Raw genomic sequence first — 20,828 nt, forward strand, 5'->3', positions numbered from 1 at the left:
TTCAGTGTTCATTAGTTTTACGGGATGCAGCCTCTTATTCAAAGTGACTTCTACATAAAAGGGCAGTTAAGTAGCTATTATATCTACTACATAGCCCACTGAGCCCAAGATACCTGCTCTCTGGCCCTTCACAGCCCCCCGGGACATGCCAGTGCCTGTATTTCCTGGTCATGGACCTGCTTTTGCTGGTCAGGTCCATCCTACTGCTGTGATCCTCTGCTCTGCTTCCTGCTCCTGCCCCTTTTCTCCAGCCCCTTCCGCACCTCCAGAACCCCCTGGTTTGCTCTGCAGACTGCCCGCATTGTCTCCTCACTTGGGAGTGGAGAGGGGTGATGGGGCATCATCTTTTGTGGCTGCTAATGTGGTCAGGATAAGATGGTGAATAAAATAAGAAATCCTTTTAGCTTTGCAAATAACATGCTTCTCCTCTTGACATCACGACTACAGAAAGTGGAGCCCAGGAACCAGGCATTCCCACGGGCTCACGGTCCAGGCACTTTCCTTCCTGCTAGCCTTCAGGTACTTCATGATGGCTTCTAGATAGTTCATCCTTTACCCTCATGACTTTTAACCAACTCCCCCCCAAAACAAACAAACAAACAAACCAAAACAACAACAACAAAAAAACTTCTTTGGGTTTCATTTACTTAAAACTGTTGAGGCTTCTGGGAAACTGAAGCAGTACAAAGACCTCCCTTGGAACCCTGATTCTTGTGAACAAGTCGGAAAGATTTCAGACATGTCACTCAGAGTAACAGGCATGAGTTTATTGAAGGGAAAGGAAAAGGGAAAAGGGACACTCTCAAGGGAGAGAGTAGATCCTCTTGGAGAGGAGAGGGACAACATGCCTCTCCTGCACTCTAGTTTATTGAGATCCCAGAGAAGTTTCCAGAGTCCCATCCAGGTCCACCTCTTCACTCTTGTCAGCAGGATGAAGTCAGACTTTCAAGTCCCCAAGCTTTGGGTCAACTTGGCCCAGGCTGACTGGTTCTAATTGGATTTTTAACTATAAATTCTCACAGATTCTGTGGTTCAGAGCAATTATCCTTATCTCCCCGAGTTTTGGGATCTGGTCTGTGAAAGAGATCACAAAAGTCTCCCGCTTCAGGGTAACGTGGGTTCCTCTTATGGACATTATTTCAGGCCTGCATTTTTGCTGCAGATGGCAGGTAGTTTGCTGAGGAATGTGACAAAGTCTGTCTACCTAGGTCAGGCAGGACTTCAGGTAAATTGCTTCTTGGAAAAGCACGTGGGTGTCAGCACAGGAGGCCCATTTAATAGAATCATTCTCTTATCTCCTGTTCCCACCATTTGCATCTGTCTGTCCTCCAGCATTATCATCTGCACGAAAAGGCACACCATGCCGGTCACTGAGGGAAAACCCCGAGAAAATGCTCAGTTCTTGTGATTAAAACAAAAGCTCATTAAAATGGCAAGGACAAGCAAAGCGCACAGGATCACAAGGGCAGACAGCACACAGTGAGGAAGCGTGCAGCCCCGGCCTGCGAGGAGCGCCCGGACCTGGCGGCGCCGCTCGTCCCGCCGCAGCGCCTGCTTCTGCCTGTGCACGTGCGCCCGCACCTTGGCCAGGTAGAGCCCGTAGGCGTCCCGGCCCGCGGCGCCCGCGCCCGGCCTCAGCCCCTGCGCCTGGAAGAAGAGCTCGTTGCTGAGGAAGCAGCCCTGGCGCTCGCGCTGCAGCCGCTCCACCACCGCCATGAGCCCGGCCAGCTGCCCGCGCTGCTGCTCGCCCGCCGCGCGGTTGTCGAAGGCGCAGTACCTCCAGCCGCACTCGGCCAGCAGCCGGCGCAGGCCCGGGTTGTCCGTGCCGGCCGCGTACTGGTCCAAGGACTCGTCCCCCAGGTCTTCCCCGTGGGTGAAGAGCACGACCGTGTGCTCCATGGCCTCGGCCCCGAACACCTCCTTCACCCTCCTCGCCGCCACGGCGTCCTGGGCCGTGAAGCGCCCCAGCTGGGTGACCAGGAGCAGCACGTGGGGCCCGGGGACAGACAGCTGGTAGCAGTCGGCGATGTTCTTGTAGGTCTCCTGGCTGTGGGCCTCCGCCTCGAAGATGGAGGGCGTGTCGACCACCAGGATGTCCCTCCCATTCCACCTGCCCATCTCCCCCTGGCAGGTCCTGGTCACCGGCCGGGTGGCCAGCCTGGACTCGAAGGCTGGCCGGCAGAGGATGCTGTTTCCCGTGGCGCTTTTCCCGCTGCCTGTTCTGCCCACCAGGAGGATCCTCAGTGAGGCCGATGTTACAAACCAGAGCTCTTCTACTCCACCTGTGAAAAAATAGAAGTTGTGTTCTCCCAAGTTGGTGACTTTCGGGCTCTTAAATCCTGGACCCTCAGGGTGATCTCTCAAAGGCTAAGACCTCCTCCGCAGACCCCTGGGCATATTTAAATGAACCCAAATGAGTGCATACGATTATAATGATTCTTGAATTGTAAGACTCCCCAGCTGGGGCCCTTACTTGAACTCATTGCCAGAGCCAGAAGTGCCACACTAAGGAGATGCACCAAGCACTTCATCTGTATGGTGGCAAATATGATTTTTCTTGGGGGAGTGGGGGAAGTGGTCCCTTTGCTTTTACCTGAATGGTGCTTAGGGCAGGCTCAGAGAGCCCTAGCTGTTAAACACATGTGAGGGTAGAAGCACACGTGAGTGTAGAAGCACACATTCATCTCTCTCTCACCCACAAGTTCCCAGGTACACTGTGTGGATGCCCTCTGAGCATTCACCTGGACCTCGAGAATAAGGAAGGTCTCAGATAGCTGAGCTGTAGTGACCTGCACCACTGCCAGCTGAATGTCCCTGGCTCTATTCTTTTAGTGGAGGGAGGAGTGAGATGATCCTCATCTCAAATTCTGACCTCCTGGGTCACAGTTAATGTTAGTGCAAAGTCTGGGAGATGACAGTAGAATGGGTGACTGAGGAGGTGGAAGATAAGACCCTCAGAAGCACATGTGCTAGAAAGACCATCTATTTGGTTCACTGAGGTGCAGGAAATTAGACAGAAATGGTGTAGGAGAGGATGGCTTGGAGCCAGGAGCTAAATCTTCAGAGCTGGAGGGGCTGAGACCCTGGAGAGGTCTAGAGTGCTTGCGGATCCAAATGAATTTGACCTTTTTAGGCACCTAAAGTTGATTATTTCATTTTCTCTTCTCTGTGTTGCTTCTTCCTTCCGTTATGTATTCTGGGGGTGCTTCATGGCAAACAATCACTAAGTCTTTATGGGGAGCTTTCCTTTTTTCAGCAGACAGGAGCCACGGAAAGAGAAACCACGTTCTTCAGTTCCCAACCCTCCAGCCTCTGGCCTGAGTTTCACTTCCTGCACAGGCTGTGCAGGGAGAGCCTCACACCATGGAGACAACTCTGAGCCAGGCACAAGAGGGCTGGAGCGGCAGGGAACAGATGATGGCTGCCTTTTCCTTCTTTAGTCTAGAATAACTGGGTTTCTGTCCCTGTGTTTGGGGTGGCCAGGGGTAGGGAGACAAGAGCAACTTCCCCAAGACTGACACTCTTTAGAGCTTCCAGACTTTCTTACCTTCATTCATAGTCCCATATCTGCTTTTCTGAAACTCTTCCATTCTTTTCTGGAACAAAAACAGGAAAGGAATAAAAGGTGGTGTCCATATATGAAAGATAGTCACCTCAATTCAGGTACTTAAAATTATTATCCTCAGATAATAATTTTGTAACATATGTTACTTTCAAGCATCTGTAAGTGCTTTGCATGTGTGAGGCAATGCTGGGTTATTCTAACACAATGCCTTGTTGCTTTTTCCCACAGATTGCAGCAAAACAGGAAATGTTTTAAAGCAAATCAGTTGATTATCGCTCTCAAAACTGAAAGCCACAAAATGAAATAAGTGTTCTTCAGTGAATAAGGAGTGGGCATTATTTTTTTATTGGCACCAACATAGGCAAACTTGCCAGACTAGAGAAAACAATGACCTTGCTGTAATTAACACTAATGTGTTTGAAATACTGGGAATTTTCAATCCAGAAACTCTGTCAGATGAATATCCCTGCGGGAAAGGGGCAAGTGAAAGGCACTTTCCAGTGGGAGGGTGGCCCTGGGGACTGGGGACTCCTCAAAGACAGTGAGAGAGGGAGTGGAAGGGAGGGAGGATGAGTGCCCCCCACACCCGGCGGCTGGTGGGGAGATAGTGGGGCTGTGGCTGAAGGGAAAGAATCAGCATGAGAGTCAAGGCAGACTTATTTCCCACTCAATTTTTAATCGAATATCTTTCCTGGTTGGTCTCACAATAATTAGCATTTTTGGATCCCGATAGGCTTAACCAGAAATTGGCACAAGCATTGGCATAAATTCTTCATTCCAAAGAATAACTTAACTCTGACATTTTTGGTGTCAGGGGAAAGTAGCACACAGTAGAAAGCGTGGACAGTGGGATGCAGCTAGCAGATCAGCTCCCGCCTCGTGTTTTCTTTGCTCGGTTTAAAGATGCTATAAGGTTTAAACAAACTTTGAGTGAGGAAATACACGAATAATAAAACAAATACCCACTACTTGCAATGGACAAATTTTACTGCAGTTATTCTGTTTGGTTGAGAAATTAAAATATCATAGATGCATTTCACATTTATTTTTCTAATCTCTAGTCTCTCCTCCTCCTTCTGTCTTTCAGACGCAACCAATCTTCTGGAATTTTCTTTTCAGTGCTGGCAATCAAACCCAGGGCCTCATGCATGCTAGTCAAATGCTCTACCACTGAGTCCCACGATCTGCCCTCTCCAAGGTATTTATAAGTCATTTGTATATTTGCACTTCTGCATACATATGCATCTAGGGACACTTTGCAATACTGGTTTTGTATTTTAAACTTTCACACATTGCTTGCTAATATCTTATCCCATTCTTTATTAACAAGCACTTAGGCTGTTCCAAAATATTTGCTTGCCACTACAAATGATGTTGCAAAAGAACTTGCATAGACACTCTTTGCACATAGGTGTTAACGATTTATCTTTTCTACTGGCTGGATATTGCGAAATATGACTCCAGGTGGGTTGTGCTAATTCATATTTGTACCAATCACATGAAAATTCCCCAAATTTTCCCAGTTAGTGATGCTACATTTAATTTTTTGTCACCCTTCTGAGCAGAAATATGGATGTCTTAATTGGTTGAAACTTGCATTTTACTGATTACAGTGGAATTCAAAACAGTTTTCATAGTTGATTTTCATTTTCAGTTGCTTTTGTTATTTTATCTTTAACACATTTTACTACTCACTCAGTGGATTTTCTTGTCCTCCTTAGAGGAAACCATTCATGAAACCGTGGAATGTATTCTGATCCCTCCCCACTCCTCCCTTCTTTTCTTCCCTGACAGCTGGAGAGGAACCTTCTCCTTGTCACCCTCTCCCACACATACTGTTCTTGTCTTTGGTAGGTGATATCCTGGCGTTTGCTAAGACTGCCCCAATTCTCAGACACTGTTCTACTAAAGTTGACATTTTCTAAGGTTTGGAATCTACCTATGTAACGAGGACAGTGGCTGTGGTGGTGATGTTGATGATGAACTTCATCCTGACATGATGGTGTGGCCTTTTATAATGTTCAAACTTCTTTCGTGTCCCTTTAAAAAATTGTTCCCCTAAATTCCCTCTGATGTGACTAAGATTCGTATTAAAATTTCTATTAAAATCTTAGGAAGCAGCATCAAATGACCACACGTTTACCCTGGAACTAAATCCTCAAAGTGACTCCTTTTTGCTTGTGTATTCTTCATGATTTCACAGTGAAAGAGGGAGGGAGGGAGAGAGGATATGGGAGAATGAATTCCAGATAAGTCAGCAACCTCCTGGATGTAACACCAACACGCAAGGTCAGGACACAGAGTGATATTGAACCAATGCAGAGTCGTGTTGCAGAATGTTCAGTGTCTGTTTTTACATAACTAATAAATAAATAAACAAAAATTAAAATAATCAAAATGAATAAAGTAAGTAATTTGAATTAAAATAATTCAAAGGCAAAAAGTGCAGGGAATTGCTCTGAATTGAAGCATTTCAGTTTGAAACAATCCAGTGTTTTTTTTAATTAGGTGTGTTTCTCAGTGTGGTCCAAATGGTGTTCTGTGGCAGTCACAAAATCTGTCAAAGTGCAGCAGAAGTGGTTCTTCTGAATCCACTTCTGAGTGCATCAGGCTGCTAGGGGAGACATGTTCCATGGAGGAACAGACTCTTTGGCAGACAGGAGCAAATAACAGAGTGTCCAGAGGTGAGCCAGGAGGGATACTGATGGAGATGCTAAAGGAGGCATAGACAAGAAGGAAAGGGACTGAATGAAGTCCAGGAGAAGGCTGGAGACACATGGTAGACCTGAAGGAATGTGATGCTTATTGGTCTGCAGAGCAGACAACAGTGGGAGGGTTGAGAATAGAGACACTTTTTCCCCCTCAAAAAATTCTACCATTTTTCTCTAACATGGGACCAGGGCTCATGCAGATTGGTGGGTAGTATGTGGGCAAAATAGTGGCAACAACTGACAAGGGGCAGCAAGAGGGTCCAGCTTAGGGAGGAGGTTGAAGCAAATGATCATAATGTACCTTCTGAATTGAAAATGGCATGGACCTGATTTTATCACCATGATACCATTTTTTTTTTTTTAAATCAAATAATGCTATTTTGTGAAAGACAAAAACAGTTCTTTTCTTCTTGGCTCATTAGTATGAACCTGTCTGGTCCTTATATTTCCAAGTGTTAGAATCACTGGTTGACAGGTCCCTCACTATGACTCCAAGATCCATTTCTCAATAGGTTAGCTGACCAAGGGACTCTTCACATGTGCACTGAATCTGGGACTGTTGCCCTCGATTAGCACAGTACAGGGTCATAGGAAAGGTGTGGGGACTTGAGGAGCAGTGGGGTGGTTTTGAGATCAAGGTCATAAGATTAAGCCCACTGAAGGGTCTTGCGTGGAACTCGAGGCTCACTACTCCGCGAAGCCCTAAGAATCCATCTCGACTCCTGGAAGGAGGTGCCTGCCAGGCTGGGGTGGGCTCTGAGAAGGCAGGACGCTGAACTTGAGAAGTTAACCTCCACTTGTAAAGGAGCCTGGAGAAGCCTAGAGTCCCCCAGGAGTTTCTCACCTGTCAAGCAGGATGGGGGGATGGGCCTAGCTTTACTGCCTGGGTTTCAGGGGGTGGGTGGGCTAGGTCACCTGCAGTCAGACGGGAGCCTGAGCAAACGCCACGGGACAGGACGGCCTGTGTCCCACCAGCTCAGTGTCTGCCGTTGCCCATGACGCTCACTCCACTCCACTGCTTGGTCGACCAGGGGACCCAGAAGTGGGAGAGCTTTTGTGAAGTCGTGTTCCAGGGCCGCAGGATCTATCCGTGGTCCTTCAGGCCCCAGAGCATCCCTGAGCGCAAACCGATCCTCCTTACCGGGGGCGGCGGTCAGCCAGTGCGGGGTCCCTCTCAGGAAAGCGGATGACCGCAGGGCCCGGCCACCTGCCGCGCGCCGCGGGACGCTGGGCCAACGCGTCAGGAGCAGCCGGGGCTGAGCGGACAGATCTCCCGGCCGCAGGATCTCCAGGAGGACGCACCGCTCCTGGTCCACAGCCCGGGACCCGCGGGGCTTGTTGGAAACCGAAGAAAGCAGGTCTCTGACCAGCCAATGAGTGAGTTGAGTGACTTCCTGCCGCCGGCCACACGCCGCCCTCACCCTCTCATTTCCCCGTTATGACTCTAAAAGTGAGCAGTGTTTGGAGCTGAGGTCGTGGGGGAAATGACAGCCCTTGCCCTCCCTCAGGTTCAGAGAAAGCATCCTCCATTCCTAGGAAGTGCAGGAGCTACAGCCCCCTCGACCCCCCAGCATCCACCCCTGGGCCCCTTCTCACTGGATCCCGCCAACCAGGAACAGAAAGGCCCTGCTCGTCCTAGAGAACCTGGGCGAGCCCCTGGCAGCACACCACGTGTGCAGGCTGCCTCTTCTCTGCCGCGTGACAGGGCCAGTCCTGGGCACATCCTCCAGTGTGTGGGTGGGTCTACTTACGCCGGCTTGGGAGCAAGGCTATAGCGTGTCTATTTTCCAAATGATTCATTTCTAAGGTTTGAAAAACCAACATAAAGCAATGACCTCACACAGTGGGGTGGAGAATACACAATGGATTTAGGTGGAGGCTGTCACACCCCAGAGAATCCCCACCTTCCTTTCTGTTGGCATTTCAAGTTAGGTGTAGAGTCACATCACCACTGTTCAAGATTTGATGGGGAAAATAAAAGTTTCCTTCCAACCCAGAAAACATCCCCCCCCCCCAAGGTGGGAGAGAAAGAGAACACCTTTAGTACACACACGCATTAAACCAGAACATGATGCACACCACAGGTAATCCACTAAGAGACTGGTCACAGAGAGATGTCACCTGTTTACATAGCCAAGCAGATCCACCCCTGATTTGTGTGTTCCAAAGATAAGCCATAACTAGTTCTCAAGAGAGAGTGTGGCAGCATCCTTTATCACTAGTGATTCATCTTAAATTCACCTGGTGACCTTCTGGGCTGGTGAACTGATTTTTGCAGAGGAAAACAAACTTCTACCCTATGGCAGGAGAAGGATTAGAAACTTGGAGAGAAGAACCTGTGCAGGTGAGACCCCCACCTGAGTTAAGTCGGGCTCCTGCTTTCCCAGGGAGACAGGGGCAGCCATCTTCCCCAATGCTTGCATTTCAAAGAGATGCCTCCCAGGTGCTTGAGAAAAACATTCCTGGGTTTTCAAATTGGCCAAAAACCAGGCTTGGTGGCGGGCACCTGGAACACCAGTGATTAGGAAGACTGAGTTGGAGGATGGCAAGTTTGAGGCCAGATTGGGCAACTTAGTGAGATCCCGTTTCAGAATCTAAAAAGATAAAGCTAACAAGGCCTGTGGATGTAGTGGAGTCATACGGAGCCCCAGGTTCGATCCCCAGCACAGGAGAAACCCCCTTTTTATATCAAAGGGGCAGAGAAATAGGAACAAGCAACAGTTAATTACAAGTTTTCTTTTTAGACAATGCTCTAGGAAGGGAGGAGGTAATTCTTTTCTGCTCTTTTTCCATCAGGAGGAATTATCATTTTTCTCCTTTTTGGTTACTTTTCTCATTCTCTAGCAGTCTTCAGTGTTCCTTTCTAGCAGTTCCTGGGTTCCTAATTCAGAGAGCCCCAGAGAGTCAATGAGGAAATGTACTAACTGGTCGCTCACTATCAGTCTCCCAGATGAACCATGAATTCCTTTGAGGAGCGACTATCTTTAGATCAAGGTGCTTAACCCTAGAAAGTGCCACCAAAGACTTACTGAATAAATGAATAGAACCACCTGGCTAAATGCTCCAACAGTTCCTTCACCCACTTTTGTAGTTACTGCTAGAAGAGCAATCTTAGCAGGCTACTCTCAGGAAAGAGACTTGGACAGGCGCACGCACAGCGCCAGACGTGAAAGCTTCCAGGACGAGACACATTGTGCTCTTTCCCACACCTTCTTGACATTCTTCTATTCAAATCTGCAACAAACCATGGGATTTCCAGGATACCTTGGACACCTAGGAAATGTCATTTTCCCAGTTGTTCTGTGTGACACCAAAGTCAATCCCCTTTCAGCCTGAACAGAGAGAGAATCACCAATAATTCCTTCCCCACCTGCCTCTACGTTTCCCATGTTCTCCTCTACCAAGACTCCTTCAGTCATGGCTGAAAGCCTTTACCCCTCACTGGCCACCTGTGCTCCCCATGTGACTCTCTGGGTGGAAAGCACTGAGCATGCTCAGTTGCCAGAGTACTCTGGTCACCTGACAGAGATTCTGAAGTCCTGGGTGCAGTAGGCCTTTCAGGGTGGATGACTGCTTGCGGTGCTGAGAATCAGCTTCCCTGATCCCAGGGAATTCCACAGACACATCTGTGGGACATTTGGGGCCGCCATCTTCCCTACTACTTAGAATGATTCAAGGGGCCCTCGGTTTACTCCTTGAACCTTCCATTCAAGACAGAAGATAGGATGAAAATCACTGATAACGGTTTTCTTCTGATTGAGGGAGAGGCGAAGCCAGGCAGAGAGGAGGTGCAGCCTTTATTGTTTCTTCTGAGCCATTGTCCTAGGGTCCTAGAGGGACTGACCATTCCAACTTGACGAGAACATAAGTGAGTTTACCAACATCCTGGGAAAACCCTTAGACCAGTCAAATTGAGACTGTTGGTCACCTGTAGTCCCTGAACAGTGAACACTGAGTTCATGCTTATTGTCCCCCATCATCTGCCTCTGCCCCTTTGTGCCTCCTCTGGCCCTGGGATAGGAATTCCCCCTGAACAAAACTAGCAGGAAATGTGGGAAAGGAACTTCAAGTCGGAGTTAGGAGGGGCTGAAGCAAAATTCTGCAGTAAGGTTTCCTTTCCTTGTCTACATTCACTCTAAAAAAAACTCCTGGCAGAAGGTCCTTGAGTGGCTCCAGTGTGTAAGGGCATCAGTAATCCTTTTAAAGAAATAGAACTTTGGATGTCCTGCACATCAAAGGCCTGGGCTTACAGGTGAACAAGTTAAACCCAAAGAGGTCAGGTGAAGTCATCCTGTACAGGTGGGCCATAATTCTTCTGTCACTGTTGCTGTTGATAGATGCAATTTTCCCCACTCTGTACTTTGGTTTACTGGCTTGGCCAATGGGAAGGAAATTCATGCCCTGACCGGCTTAGCATACTCTTCTAAAAATGTAAGAGCAGGCACAACAAGGATGGAAAAGTGTGCAATGCAGGCATTTCTGTCTTGTCAGTGCCAGTACTTCCTCTGTGTCTGGGCAAGATCATTAGCTATTCTTTTAAGGTTTAAGAGGGGCCAGATGGAGGTAAGCAAGGAGCCTTCTGGCTCAGGATATGTCAAAGAGGCCACACGTTCCCAAGATGCTCCATAGCAGGAGCAGAGGTCATCTGGGGGTGAATTCAAGAGGTGGAACAGAGGATTCAGAAATGCCAGCTCAAGACACAGGGCAGCTGTTTGAGCCCACAGTTGACCCACCGACGAGGAAGGATTAATGATGCCATAAATTGTATTCTAAATATCTGATGTGTGTTAAATAAACTTATCATTTTCTTCTGAGACTATATGCCACATGAGGCCTGGTGAGTGGAAGTCCAGATAGAACTGGCCAGAAGCAGAGCAAAACCCTTCCCTTAAGGGATCAACAATCTCATTAAAGGGCCAAGGCATATGCACGTGAAAGACAATGAGTAAGTGCACGAAATGAATTCTTTTTTCTTAAATTAAAACTTTTATTTTGAGATAAATACAAATTCAGACATAGGAATTCCTCCTCTGGGGAATTAATCCACGGTTGATTTTGTAGAAGGAGCAATGGTATCTTACAGGCTACGATGTGTGCTAGGAACTGAATACTGTGCAAGAATAAGTAAGAGTGTGCTCATGGCTGGAAGTTTTCTGCTCCAAAATCTCATCATGGCCTAGATCTGATCTTCTTTGAGTAAAATGAAAGCTGATCCAGGAGGCAGGGCATGGTAATATGAACAGAAACTTCATCAACACAGGAGCCAGACAGTTCATCATAAAAGGAGAAGAGGTGAAATAAATCTTGCCTGAAATGAATATATATTCACACAAATATGTAATTCTTTAGTTGTTGGATAGTCATTTACCCTGTGTCTCATGAAAGTTATCTAGGAAACTCTTCCTACAAGTGATAGTGCTGTTTTATGCTGCTATTTAAATAATAAAGTTGATTTATGATATCAAGTCACCCAAATTACACAAGTGAGGTCCCCGGGCCTAAACCTGACCTATAGGGGAAGAAGGTCCTCTCAACCACAACCTAAAAGAATACTGACTGGGTGAATTGGTGGGTACTGCTTTTCTGTAGGAGTAAAGGCTAGCATGAACTGAAAGACTGGCAATGTGGCAATTTAGGGACTTTGTGCTTGAAGGAAGAAGAATATCATGAACACAATGGCACACTTTCATGAATTAATTTTGTCACTTCTGGTGACATTTTCTGAATGTCCAAAAGTCTAGAAACTAGCAACCTAGTAGAACAGAGGTACAGAAGAGTCTACTTCACCATTCCTTTTCCAACCATTTGTTGATCTCATTTCACATGCCAGGAGCCATGTTGTGTGACGAGGAACTGTAAATTTCTCTGATACAGTGATTCGAGTCCAACTCATACTGGTGAGGTCATACGACATTCAGTGGCATTGTCATTACAGTGTGTCCATAGTAAGAATCATCAAGCACCCTAGCTCTTCATTCCAAACAAACTGATACAAAGCTGGGAATTTAGTGATACCTTGCATAGTCATTACCCTAAGATGGGGTGCGGTGCAGCTCAGGGCTGGAACACTTGCCCGGCATGCACAAAGACAAACAAAACAAAACAAAACAAAACACAAAAACTCTATGGCTGTTGTTGGAGAACCTTCTATGAAAGGTCAAATGCCAAAACATCATTGTGAAATTTTGAAAAACTCAGTAATACAAAGAAAAAACAGGAAAGTAGAATGTTATTTTCATATTATCAGGTGTACTAAAAGACATGAATTCTGCAGAGCAAAAGTCCTACTCAACTCAACCTTGCAGCTTTTGCTTATTTGGGGAATTTTGATTTTGTTTTATAAAGATATTTCTTCACAGTAGGACTTGTGGATCTCTGAGGTGCAAATTTCTGTATTTCCAGGTATAATGGAGAATCAAAGGTATATTAAAGAAGGTGCAAATAAATCTCATTGGTGATTTTCATTATGCAGTATTAAACTGTAAATGATGATTATCATTTTTATCTCATTATTTCTACAACTCCTATTTCCTATTTCTAGCTCTTTTGTTTTATGGTCGATTTTACATGTGTAATATTAAACCATATTTTAAAAGCTAAAACAGTTAAGTGTCTTCTACATTTATTATGACAATGAATTGCTTAGCATTTTTTTAAAATCTAAGGATTAGAAAGTAGCAACATTTTAGAGAACGAATACATCTTTGTGCTCTATAAATGTACTTGAGAATTAATCACATCCTAATCTTTCATTACTAGTCCCCAACTGGATACACACAGGAGAGGATAATGTAGATCGTTTATTTCAAAAATTCTCTTAGCTGATTTGTTTGTTTCACATTCTTATGGAGTTTAATTGACAAAGTGATTTCATCCATAGTATTTCGTTACATGTGAAAACTGTGAAGATTAGTATTAATGTGTACACGTCAAGGAAAACCTTAGTGCCACTGTGCCTAAGATCTCCGTGCCACATGGAGGACCCTAGCTGCACATCTGCCTGGGACAGTGCCCCTTACCACATGCCCCATGATGCCCCAGACAGGACCTGTTGGGGTCTTTAGCCCCCTTGTTCTTCTCGACCACTGACAAGGGAAGGGAGCACTCCCCAAAAAGGCCAGATGGGGATAGGTAGGGCCGACTGACCGCCCACACCCAGCCCTCTGGGCGGAAGACAATCAGACGGGTCAGGGGGACCAGTCACAGCAGGAACTCGTTTATTGAGAAAGTCACACGCTTTTATGTAGGGTGAAGGCAAGGTGGGAACCAATCAGCTTAAAGGTCAGCAAGGCACGGGGGTCCACGCAGGCGAGAGTCCCACAGGACTATATGGCAAGCAGAGCTGATCACGTTCCTGGAACTGTTGTTAACCAATCCCTGACCGTGGTCCGATTCATTGTCATTAACCTTTGAAACCACCTTTGGGGCCTTGATCTTGCTCACCCGCCAGGGAGTAAGGAGTCAGCCTGAGTTAGTTAACGTGTCATTAGTCCCAACAAGGGCCTTGTGCCCCCAGATGTTGTGCTCCAGGTATATTTCTATAGCTATGTCCCATGAGAGAATTAGAAAACCATAATAGTTATTTTAAAAATCACACTGGCATTTACAAGAAGCAAACCATGACATGTTGGAAGGTAAATGTGGACCCCTAGTGAGACAATGAAGAAAATAAATGAGTGACAGGTCAACATTAGGCCAGCTGGTAGGTGACCCTTAGCCCAAAGCAGCACCACCTTGGGAGCAAACAGCACTGGCCGGCCATGCTGTGGACATCTTCCTTTCCCCCTACCTACCCTTGCCCCCAGTGCAGACCCCTCCCTGCTATCCCTCTGGTCATCTGTGTTGAAGAAACACCTCTCAGGACTGCAGGGCTACCCAGGATACCAGGGCTGGAATTAAGAATGGATTTTTTTTCCTGCCTGGCTTCACAGAGCCCAACTCCTGGGAATGACCGCTATGGGCCCCAAACTACCCCCACAACCCACCCCAAGCCCACTGCCCGCCTAAAGCCTTCTGTAGCCCTTAGCTGAGCAGAGCATTCACTGTGCACAGGTAGACTCCTCCTTCCTAGGGTGGGGCTGCGGGCCCTGGGATATCTGTGCACAGATCCCTTCTGCCTGCTCCCCATGATTGGGGGTTTTGTTTCCTTTTTGCATTCACATCTTCTGACTAGAGGTTGGCTGATGTACAGACAATGACTTCCTTTAATAAGCACTTATTACATTCAGAAATAGAAATAAGGAAATCCTATTGTTTGGTTTGCACAACCTGTTAGCATCCAATTTTCTAAAGAAATGACATTCAAGAGCCTCGATGAACCGTTCATCCTTATAAAACCCAGTGCTGCTGCTGCTCCAACCTGTGCTCAGGGGCCTGTGGCTCTGTCTATACACCTGTCTGTTTCTCTTCTCCGTGATCAGGGAGGAGCTCGGGGTGTGTGTGTGCACACTTGTGTGTATGTACACCCATGTAAACACACATCCCACAGTATGTTTGAAATATATATACACAAATATGTTGCATGAAAACCTGAATAACCACATTGAAGATATTACATGTTATTTTCCCAACGTTCTGTTATATTTCAGAAAGAAAGGGACTGTGATATCTGGTAGAAAATGATAAACTGTTATTTCCAGTGTAGTTACATTTAACTGTTGGCAGTAAATCATCTTACTAATAAATAAACAGACCTATCAGAAGTAAACATTAACATGTATAACCCTGACATCTCCTTCAGTGGTGATAATAAAAGTCTATCAGGATAGTGGAGGGACATAGATACCCAGATATAAGAACTAAAAATTATTAAGGAAGGGCAATCCAATGTTTTTTAAGCCCCAAAATAAAGATGCTTGTTTTCTCAGTGCCATGCATTTGTCTTCTGTGCAGCTGTGGGTCATTTCACTATTTTTTAAGAAAGGAAAAATTCACCAAGATGAGGAAAATGTGTTAAGGAAGATTTTAAGTTAGACAACTTTATTTTTAAATGTTTCATACATAGTTAAAAAGGAAACTTAAAAGCTTGAAAGTGAGATTCGAGCCTTTGCAAAGCTGATAGTGTTCAAAGTTTTCATGTCCCTAAAACTCTGAGTATGAAGCGACATAATTCCTTTGGAATGAAGTTTTAATTTTCCCTTCATCCCCAAGTATTCGGTTCCTTTTTGCCAAATACTACAAATTTTAAGACTTGAGATCTCTGTCACTCGGGTCACCAAGACGACTCCAGAGCAGCACATAGACCAGGACGGCGCCCCCCAGCAGGAGGGCCAGGCCCAGGCTCCAGTAGGTCCCCTGGGACTTGCGCCACGCCCACAGCCCCGCCAGCAGCCGCATCCCGCGGGGTCTCCGCAGGCGGCCCGCCAGCTTCTCCGCCACCCTGCGGAGCCTCTCCTCGGGGTCGGCGGCCTGCAGCGCCTGCGCCAGGCGGTACTCCTCGTTGGTGTAGTGCGCGCCCCGCTGCCGGCGCACCAGGTCCTCCACCAGGCCCAGCAGCTGCTCCACCTGCGCCTCGCGCTCACTGCCCGTGGCGCGGTTGTCCAGGGCGCAGACTCGGCCCTCGCACTCGGCCACCAGCTCCCGCAGGGCCCGGTTCTCCGTGCAGCGCACGTAGTCGTGCACCGAGCCGCCGGCCAGGTCCTCCGTGCGGGTGAAGACGAGGACGACTCGCGCCACCACGCCCGGGCCGAACAGCTCCTTCACCTCGCGCAGCGCCTGCTGGTCCTGGGCGGTGAAGCGGCCCAGCGGGGTGACCAGCAGCAGCGCGTGCGGCCCGGGCGCCGACAGCAGGTAGCAGCGCGCCCTCTGGACGCACGCGGGGTCCGCGTGGTGCACGTCGGGGCCGAAGAGGTCGGGGGTGTCGACGACGCGCACGCGCCACCTGGCCCAGCTGCGGCTGGCCGCGGCGCAGGCCCTGGTCACCGACGTGGCTGCCAGCCTGGACGCGAAGCGCCTCTGGCCCAGGACGCTGTTCCCCGTGGCGCTCTTCCCGGCGCCCGTCCTGCCCACCAGGATGAGCCTCAGCTCGGGCTCCTGCGGGGACCCGGAGTCGTCTGCGGAACCTGGAGGCCCAAGGGTGAGAAGCCCAGTGAGCTTCCCGGGGCGGCCAGCGCTGGGCTTTCCAGCCAAGGGCGGGAGCGCCGCCGACCACGCCTTCCCGCCGACCCTCAGCCCTGGCTCCTGGGCGCTTCCTCGCCAGCTTTGCTTTCTGTGTCTGGGTTTTCTACACCCCTGGAGAGGCACCAGCTATGGCGAAGCTTTCAGAAAAGGCTCCTGTATCATCGCAGGCCCCGCCACGCCTGCCACTGTCTCTGGCCACCCCGCACAGGCCGACCTGTTTCGTGTTCCACTGCAGTGTGCTCCCGGGCGCCAGCCCATGGGGATAGCCGGGGGCGGGCACAGTCCCTCCAGGTGGCCAGGATCTCTCTGGATCCACGTGCACCTTGTGTGACACTGGGGAAGTGCTTAGTCTAAGTGTTAAGTCTGCAGAAATGGGAACAATATAGCGTCGATTCTCAAAGGGTTGTTGAAGGTTGAGATAAGACCCTTCTTTTTCCTTCCCTCCTTCTCTCTCTCTCTCTCTCTCTCTCTCTCTCTCTCTCTCTCTCTCTCTCACCTGCTGCCTATGAAGAAAGGCCATCTTAACCTCCACCCTTGTCTCTGACACAGGCTACCTGGGAGTGCGCTCACTCTAGTACCTGATCTGATACCTCTGCATCCCCTTTGTGGACACCAGAGTACTTTTTAAACCCCCATTTTATGCTGTGAGAATCAGTCAGGTGGTCAAAGAACTGAACATCTCACAGCAGAGCCGGGACAGAGACCGAGCCAAAGTGCAGACGTGGGGCTCTTGCTGTTTCACCCCAGGCTGGATACCCCCTGGGACTTACCTGTGATTGGTCCCCAGTAAGCCCCACTCCCCCTTATCTTGAGCTGAACCCCAGGATGCATTGCTGGGATCTGTTCTTACCATAGGGGTCTTCTTCGTGTCTTGCCATCTTCTGCCCTCTCATGTGTCCCTGCAAGTCCCAAACATGAATTACTCATGTATCATTCCTCTGAATAGGCATAACCACCTATGTTGTGTCAGGCAAAGTCCAAAGAGCTGGGGACGTCACAGTGACAAAATGTGGCTCCTGCTTGTGAGGGTGGGAACATCCAGGTGAGTGCTTGGGTGGGGGCAGGTGTCCAGAGAGAAGGCAGGTGCATTTTGTCAGCTCCAGTCAATTGTGCTGATGCTTTCTTGAGAATAACATGGGAAGGACCAGCACCCTGGCTGCGGCTTAGACCCCTGAGAACATTCAGGGGGTTTGTCTTTTCAGGGACTCAAATGCAAACAGCCAAGGGGTGTTTACACCTAACCTTCAGGAATTAATTTTCCCAGGTAATTCTAGGTCAGCGACATAAGCTCCTGACATGAAGTTTTCCCAGGGGACTCCGCAGCCAGAAGACACTTAGGTAAACCCCGAGGACTGGGAAGTTTACCCAGTGATTTAGGGACCCACTTTAGGGTGGTTGGCCTGGGAAACAAGCAAGAATAAAACTGGAAGCCTTCTTTTGGGAGCTGGAGAACAGTCACCTCCCAAGCCTACCTGCGGAGTCTCTGCCTCTGCTGTCACCAGCCAAAGCACTGGCTTGTCCAAACACGTCTGCATGTGCTCTGTGGCTGGAGGCCTGGGAGGCTGCCCTTAGCCACTGATGTCCTCGTCCCTAAGTGTGAGGCTTCTAAGTAAAGTGATATGCCCAAGCCTAGCATTATTTCGTACAGTTGACACTCTCTGGTCACGTTTTCATGATCCCACAAGTCCCCGAGCACAAATGCATGGTCTCCCCGTAGTCTGCATCTCCAGCCTCATTTCCAGCTCATCCCGCTCAGTCAGCTACTCCACAAAGAGCCGACAGCAGGACCTTTCCAACCCCCTCTGTGCTCTCGCCCCTGTGAACAGCCATCCTTACCCACATTTCTCTCAGTGTTGTGATCTCCACTTCCCTGTCATTGCAAATTCTGCCTCTTTTGCCTGCCACCCGGTTCCTGCAGGGCATGTGTTGTCTCCCCTGGGAACCAACACAAAGGAGAGCAGAGAGAGCGGGCTGGGCCGCTTGCCTGTGCTGGGGTCTGTGAGAATGGGTTTGCTGCGTAAACCCTGGGGTGTGTTGGGCTGCAGAAGCTCCCTGGCCACCTCCTCAAAGCCTCCGGTGACGTTCAGCCCCTGGGACTTGGGTGGCTAATTATATTGCATATAGAAATCCACAGCCTCCCGTGATCAACACCAGAGCAGAAAAGAAGCAGCAGCCACAAGATGAAGATCAAGATGAAGAATTTAGCGGACGATGAAGTCCTTGTCAAAGCTGGAAGTGGGAGAGCGTGCTGAGGGGACCCAGACCGGGGGGCTTCCACAGAGTCTCAAATGGGGTTGATATTATTTTAAAATAGTTTTTAAGAGAGAAAGAAGCCCCACTGACATCTGATGTGAAAAATGGTTCTTAATGATTCACAAATGTAAAACATGCAAATCTATATTCTTAATACTTTAGGAGTATTAAGTATCAAAATTCATTAATTCCTGCTTCTCAAAATTTGCTTTTTCTCAGAATGACTTTAATGTTCTGTCAAAATTCACATTTCTTGGATCTGCCATTAGAGATTCTGATTTAATGAACAGGATCCTTCTGATGTAGTCAGTCCACAACTCAGTTTGGAAATAAGTTATTTTTCAAATCCTTTCATTGTATAGATGAAGAAATTGAGGTGTCCCTGCAGCGGGGAAGGAGACCAGGTCCTGACCAGATGTCTCCTGAAGGCCCCCTGGTCTGGAAAGTGAGGCGAGGTGAGTTCAGGTGTGCCCAGGCTTGCCCCAAGGTGAGATTGCTCTTGGGCCACAGAAATATCCTTTGTCTCTGCTGAATATGCAGCCCGGGGTATGTTTAAACTGTGCTTTGCTGTTGGAAGTAGATCCAGTACTCACGGTGGGGGAGTCAGGTTTCAGTTCCCCAAGTGAATGTGGGTGCTCAGGAGAAGCTCCTAAGCTTTCTCTGAACTTGCTCTATTTGGAATTCCAACATCTTTTAAAGCCTGGGAGCACAGCCTCAACCGCTCTGGTTGAGCATGCTGCTGGCCGCACAGCGCTGTGTCACCAGGTGCACAGCAGGAGCCCTCTCAGGGCTCAGGCCCTTGCTCCTCTCAAGCCCCCTCCCTCCAGCCCTAGAGTTAAGCTCACCTCTCCTGGTGACAGACTCTGGGGTGGCTCTGAGAAGCCCGATCTCCTTCTTTCCTTTCTGACGTGAGTGCAGGAAGCTCACTCAGACCCCAGAGCTCAGGAAGCTGGGGAGGGCCTGTCGATGAAAAGCTTAAAGAGACAGAAACATTTCCCATCCTGCCGAGTTTGCACTGTGACCTCCAGCTGTGACGAAGCTGTGTGTGTCTCCAGTAGGGTCTGAAATTAAGTGTCTTGCCACAGCCGAGGCGGGGCCTTGACTGTTTCAGCTCAAATCTAAGAGCAAATGGCGCGATCACTCTGATCATCAGATAAATGACCTTGCTTTTCCAGGAAATAAGCCAAAGAGAGTAGCACAGGCTTAGCACATGCTTCAGAGATCGGTTTTATTGTCTGAAATACAATAAAAATTCACTTGATGTATGCAGAACCATGAAAATAGGATTCATAACCAAAAAGTCAATGAGTAGAGTAAGAGCCACGGATGGTCCATTCAATGTGATTACCAGTTAAGGACTTAAACATTTTAATACGTGTGATAAAGGATTCATAGAAAAATAAATACTATGGTTGTCAGAGATGAAGAATTTCAGGACAAAATATAAATCTTAAAGAACTAATTCTGAACTAGAAAATAAACTATCTATAATAAACTTAAGAGGAGGGACCTACCAGCATTCTAGACATTGAAGAAAGGAGGCATGATTTTGAAGATAGATCAAGAGAAATTATTCCAACTGAAGCCCCAAAAGGGAAACAATTGAAAAAATAAAATTAACATAGCACTATTGATGACTGGAATAATAATGACCTGGAAAAGAGTGAATGGGATAGAAATAGGTAAAGATCAAAGAAAAAAGTACTTAAATTTGATGAAAATTCTCAACTCATGAATTTAAAAAATTGAATGAGTCTAAAATAGAAAAATAAAAACAGTCACTTTGCAGTCAAACTTTTGAAATCCAAAGAAAAATAGAAACATTTAAAATTAAGCAGAGGACAAAAGACACAGTACACACAATGGAAAAGCATAAAAAATGATGGCTACTTTTTTATCAGAAAAAATGCAAGCTGGAAATCCTTGGCATAGGTTTAAAGGGCTAAAGAAAAACAGCAGATCCACAAAGATTTCTATATTCAGCAAAACTGTCCTTCAAAAATGATTTTTTAAAAAACATTTTAAGATCAGCAGACGATAGGGGTGTAGCCACATCAATGTTCACAGCAGTGCAGTTCCTAATAGCCAAGTATGGAACCAGCTCAGATGCCCGTCGACAGTGAACGGATTAAGAAAATGTGGTATCAACCCAAAATGTGTTGTACTTGACTTCCCCTTTC

The 20,828-nt window shown here is 47.7% G+C and overlaps 1 protein-coding gene across 1 annotated transcript; it reads right to left on the reverse strand.

Moving 5' to 3' along the window:
• Positions 1 to 644: 644 nt before the first annotated feature.
• Gimap1 (GTPase, IMAP family member 1) lies at positions 645 to 19,448 on the reverse strand. The gene is made up of 7 exons (XM_047560697.1): positions 18,232 to 19,448; positions 17,246 to 17,294; positions 15,463 to 16,337; positions 7,418 to 7,610; positions 7,068 to 7,120; positions 3,548 to 3,596; positions 645 to 2,282 (listed from the first exon to the last, which is right to left on the reverse strand). The coding sequence occupies exons 1-7, from the start codon at positions 18,316 to 18,318 to the stop codon at positions 1,396 to 1,398; spliced, it is 2,193 nt and encodes a 730-aa protein (XP_047416653.1). The 5' UTR covers positions 18,319 to 19,448; the 3' UTR covers positions 645 to 1,395.
• Between the last annotated feature and the right edge of the window lie 1,380 nt (positions 19,449 to 20,828).

This window comes from Sciurus carolinensis, chromosome 8 (genome assembly GCF_902686445.1).
Source record: "Sciurus carolinensis chromosome 8, mSciCar1.2, whole genome shotgun sequence".
Taxonomy (NCBI): Eukaryota; Metazoa; Chordata; class Mammalia; order Rodentia; family Sciuridae; genus Sciurus; species Sciurus carolinensis.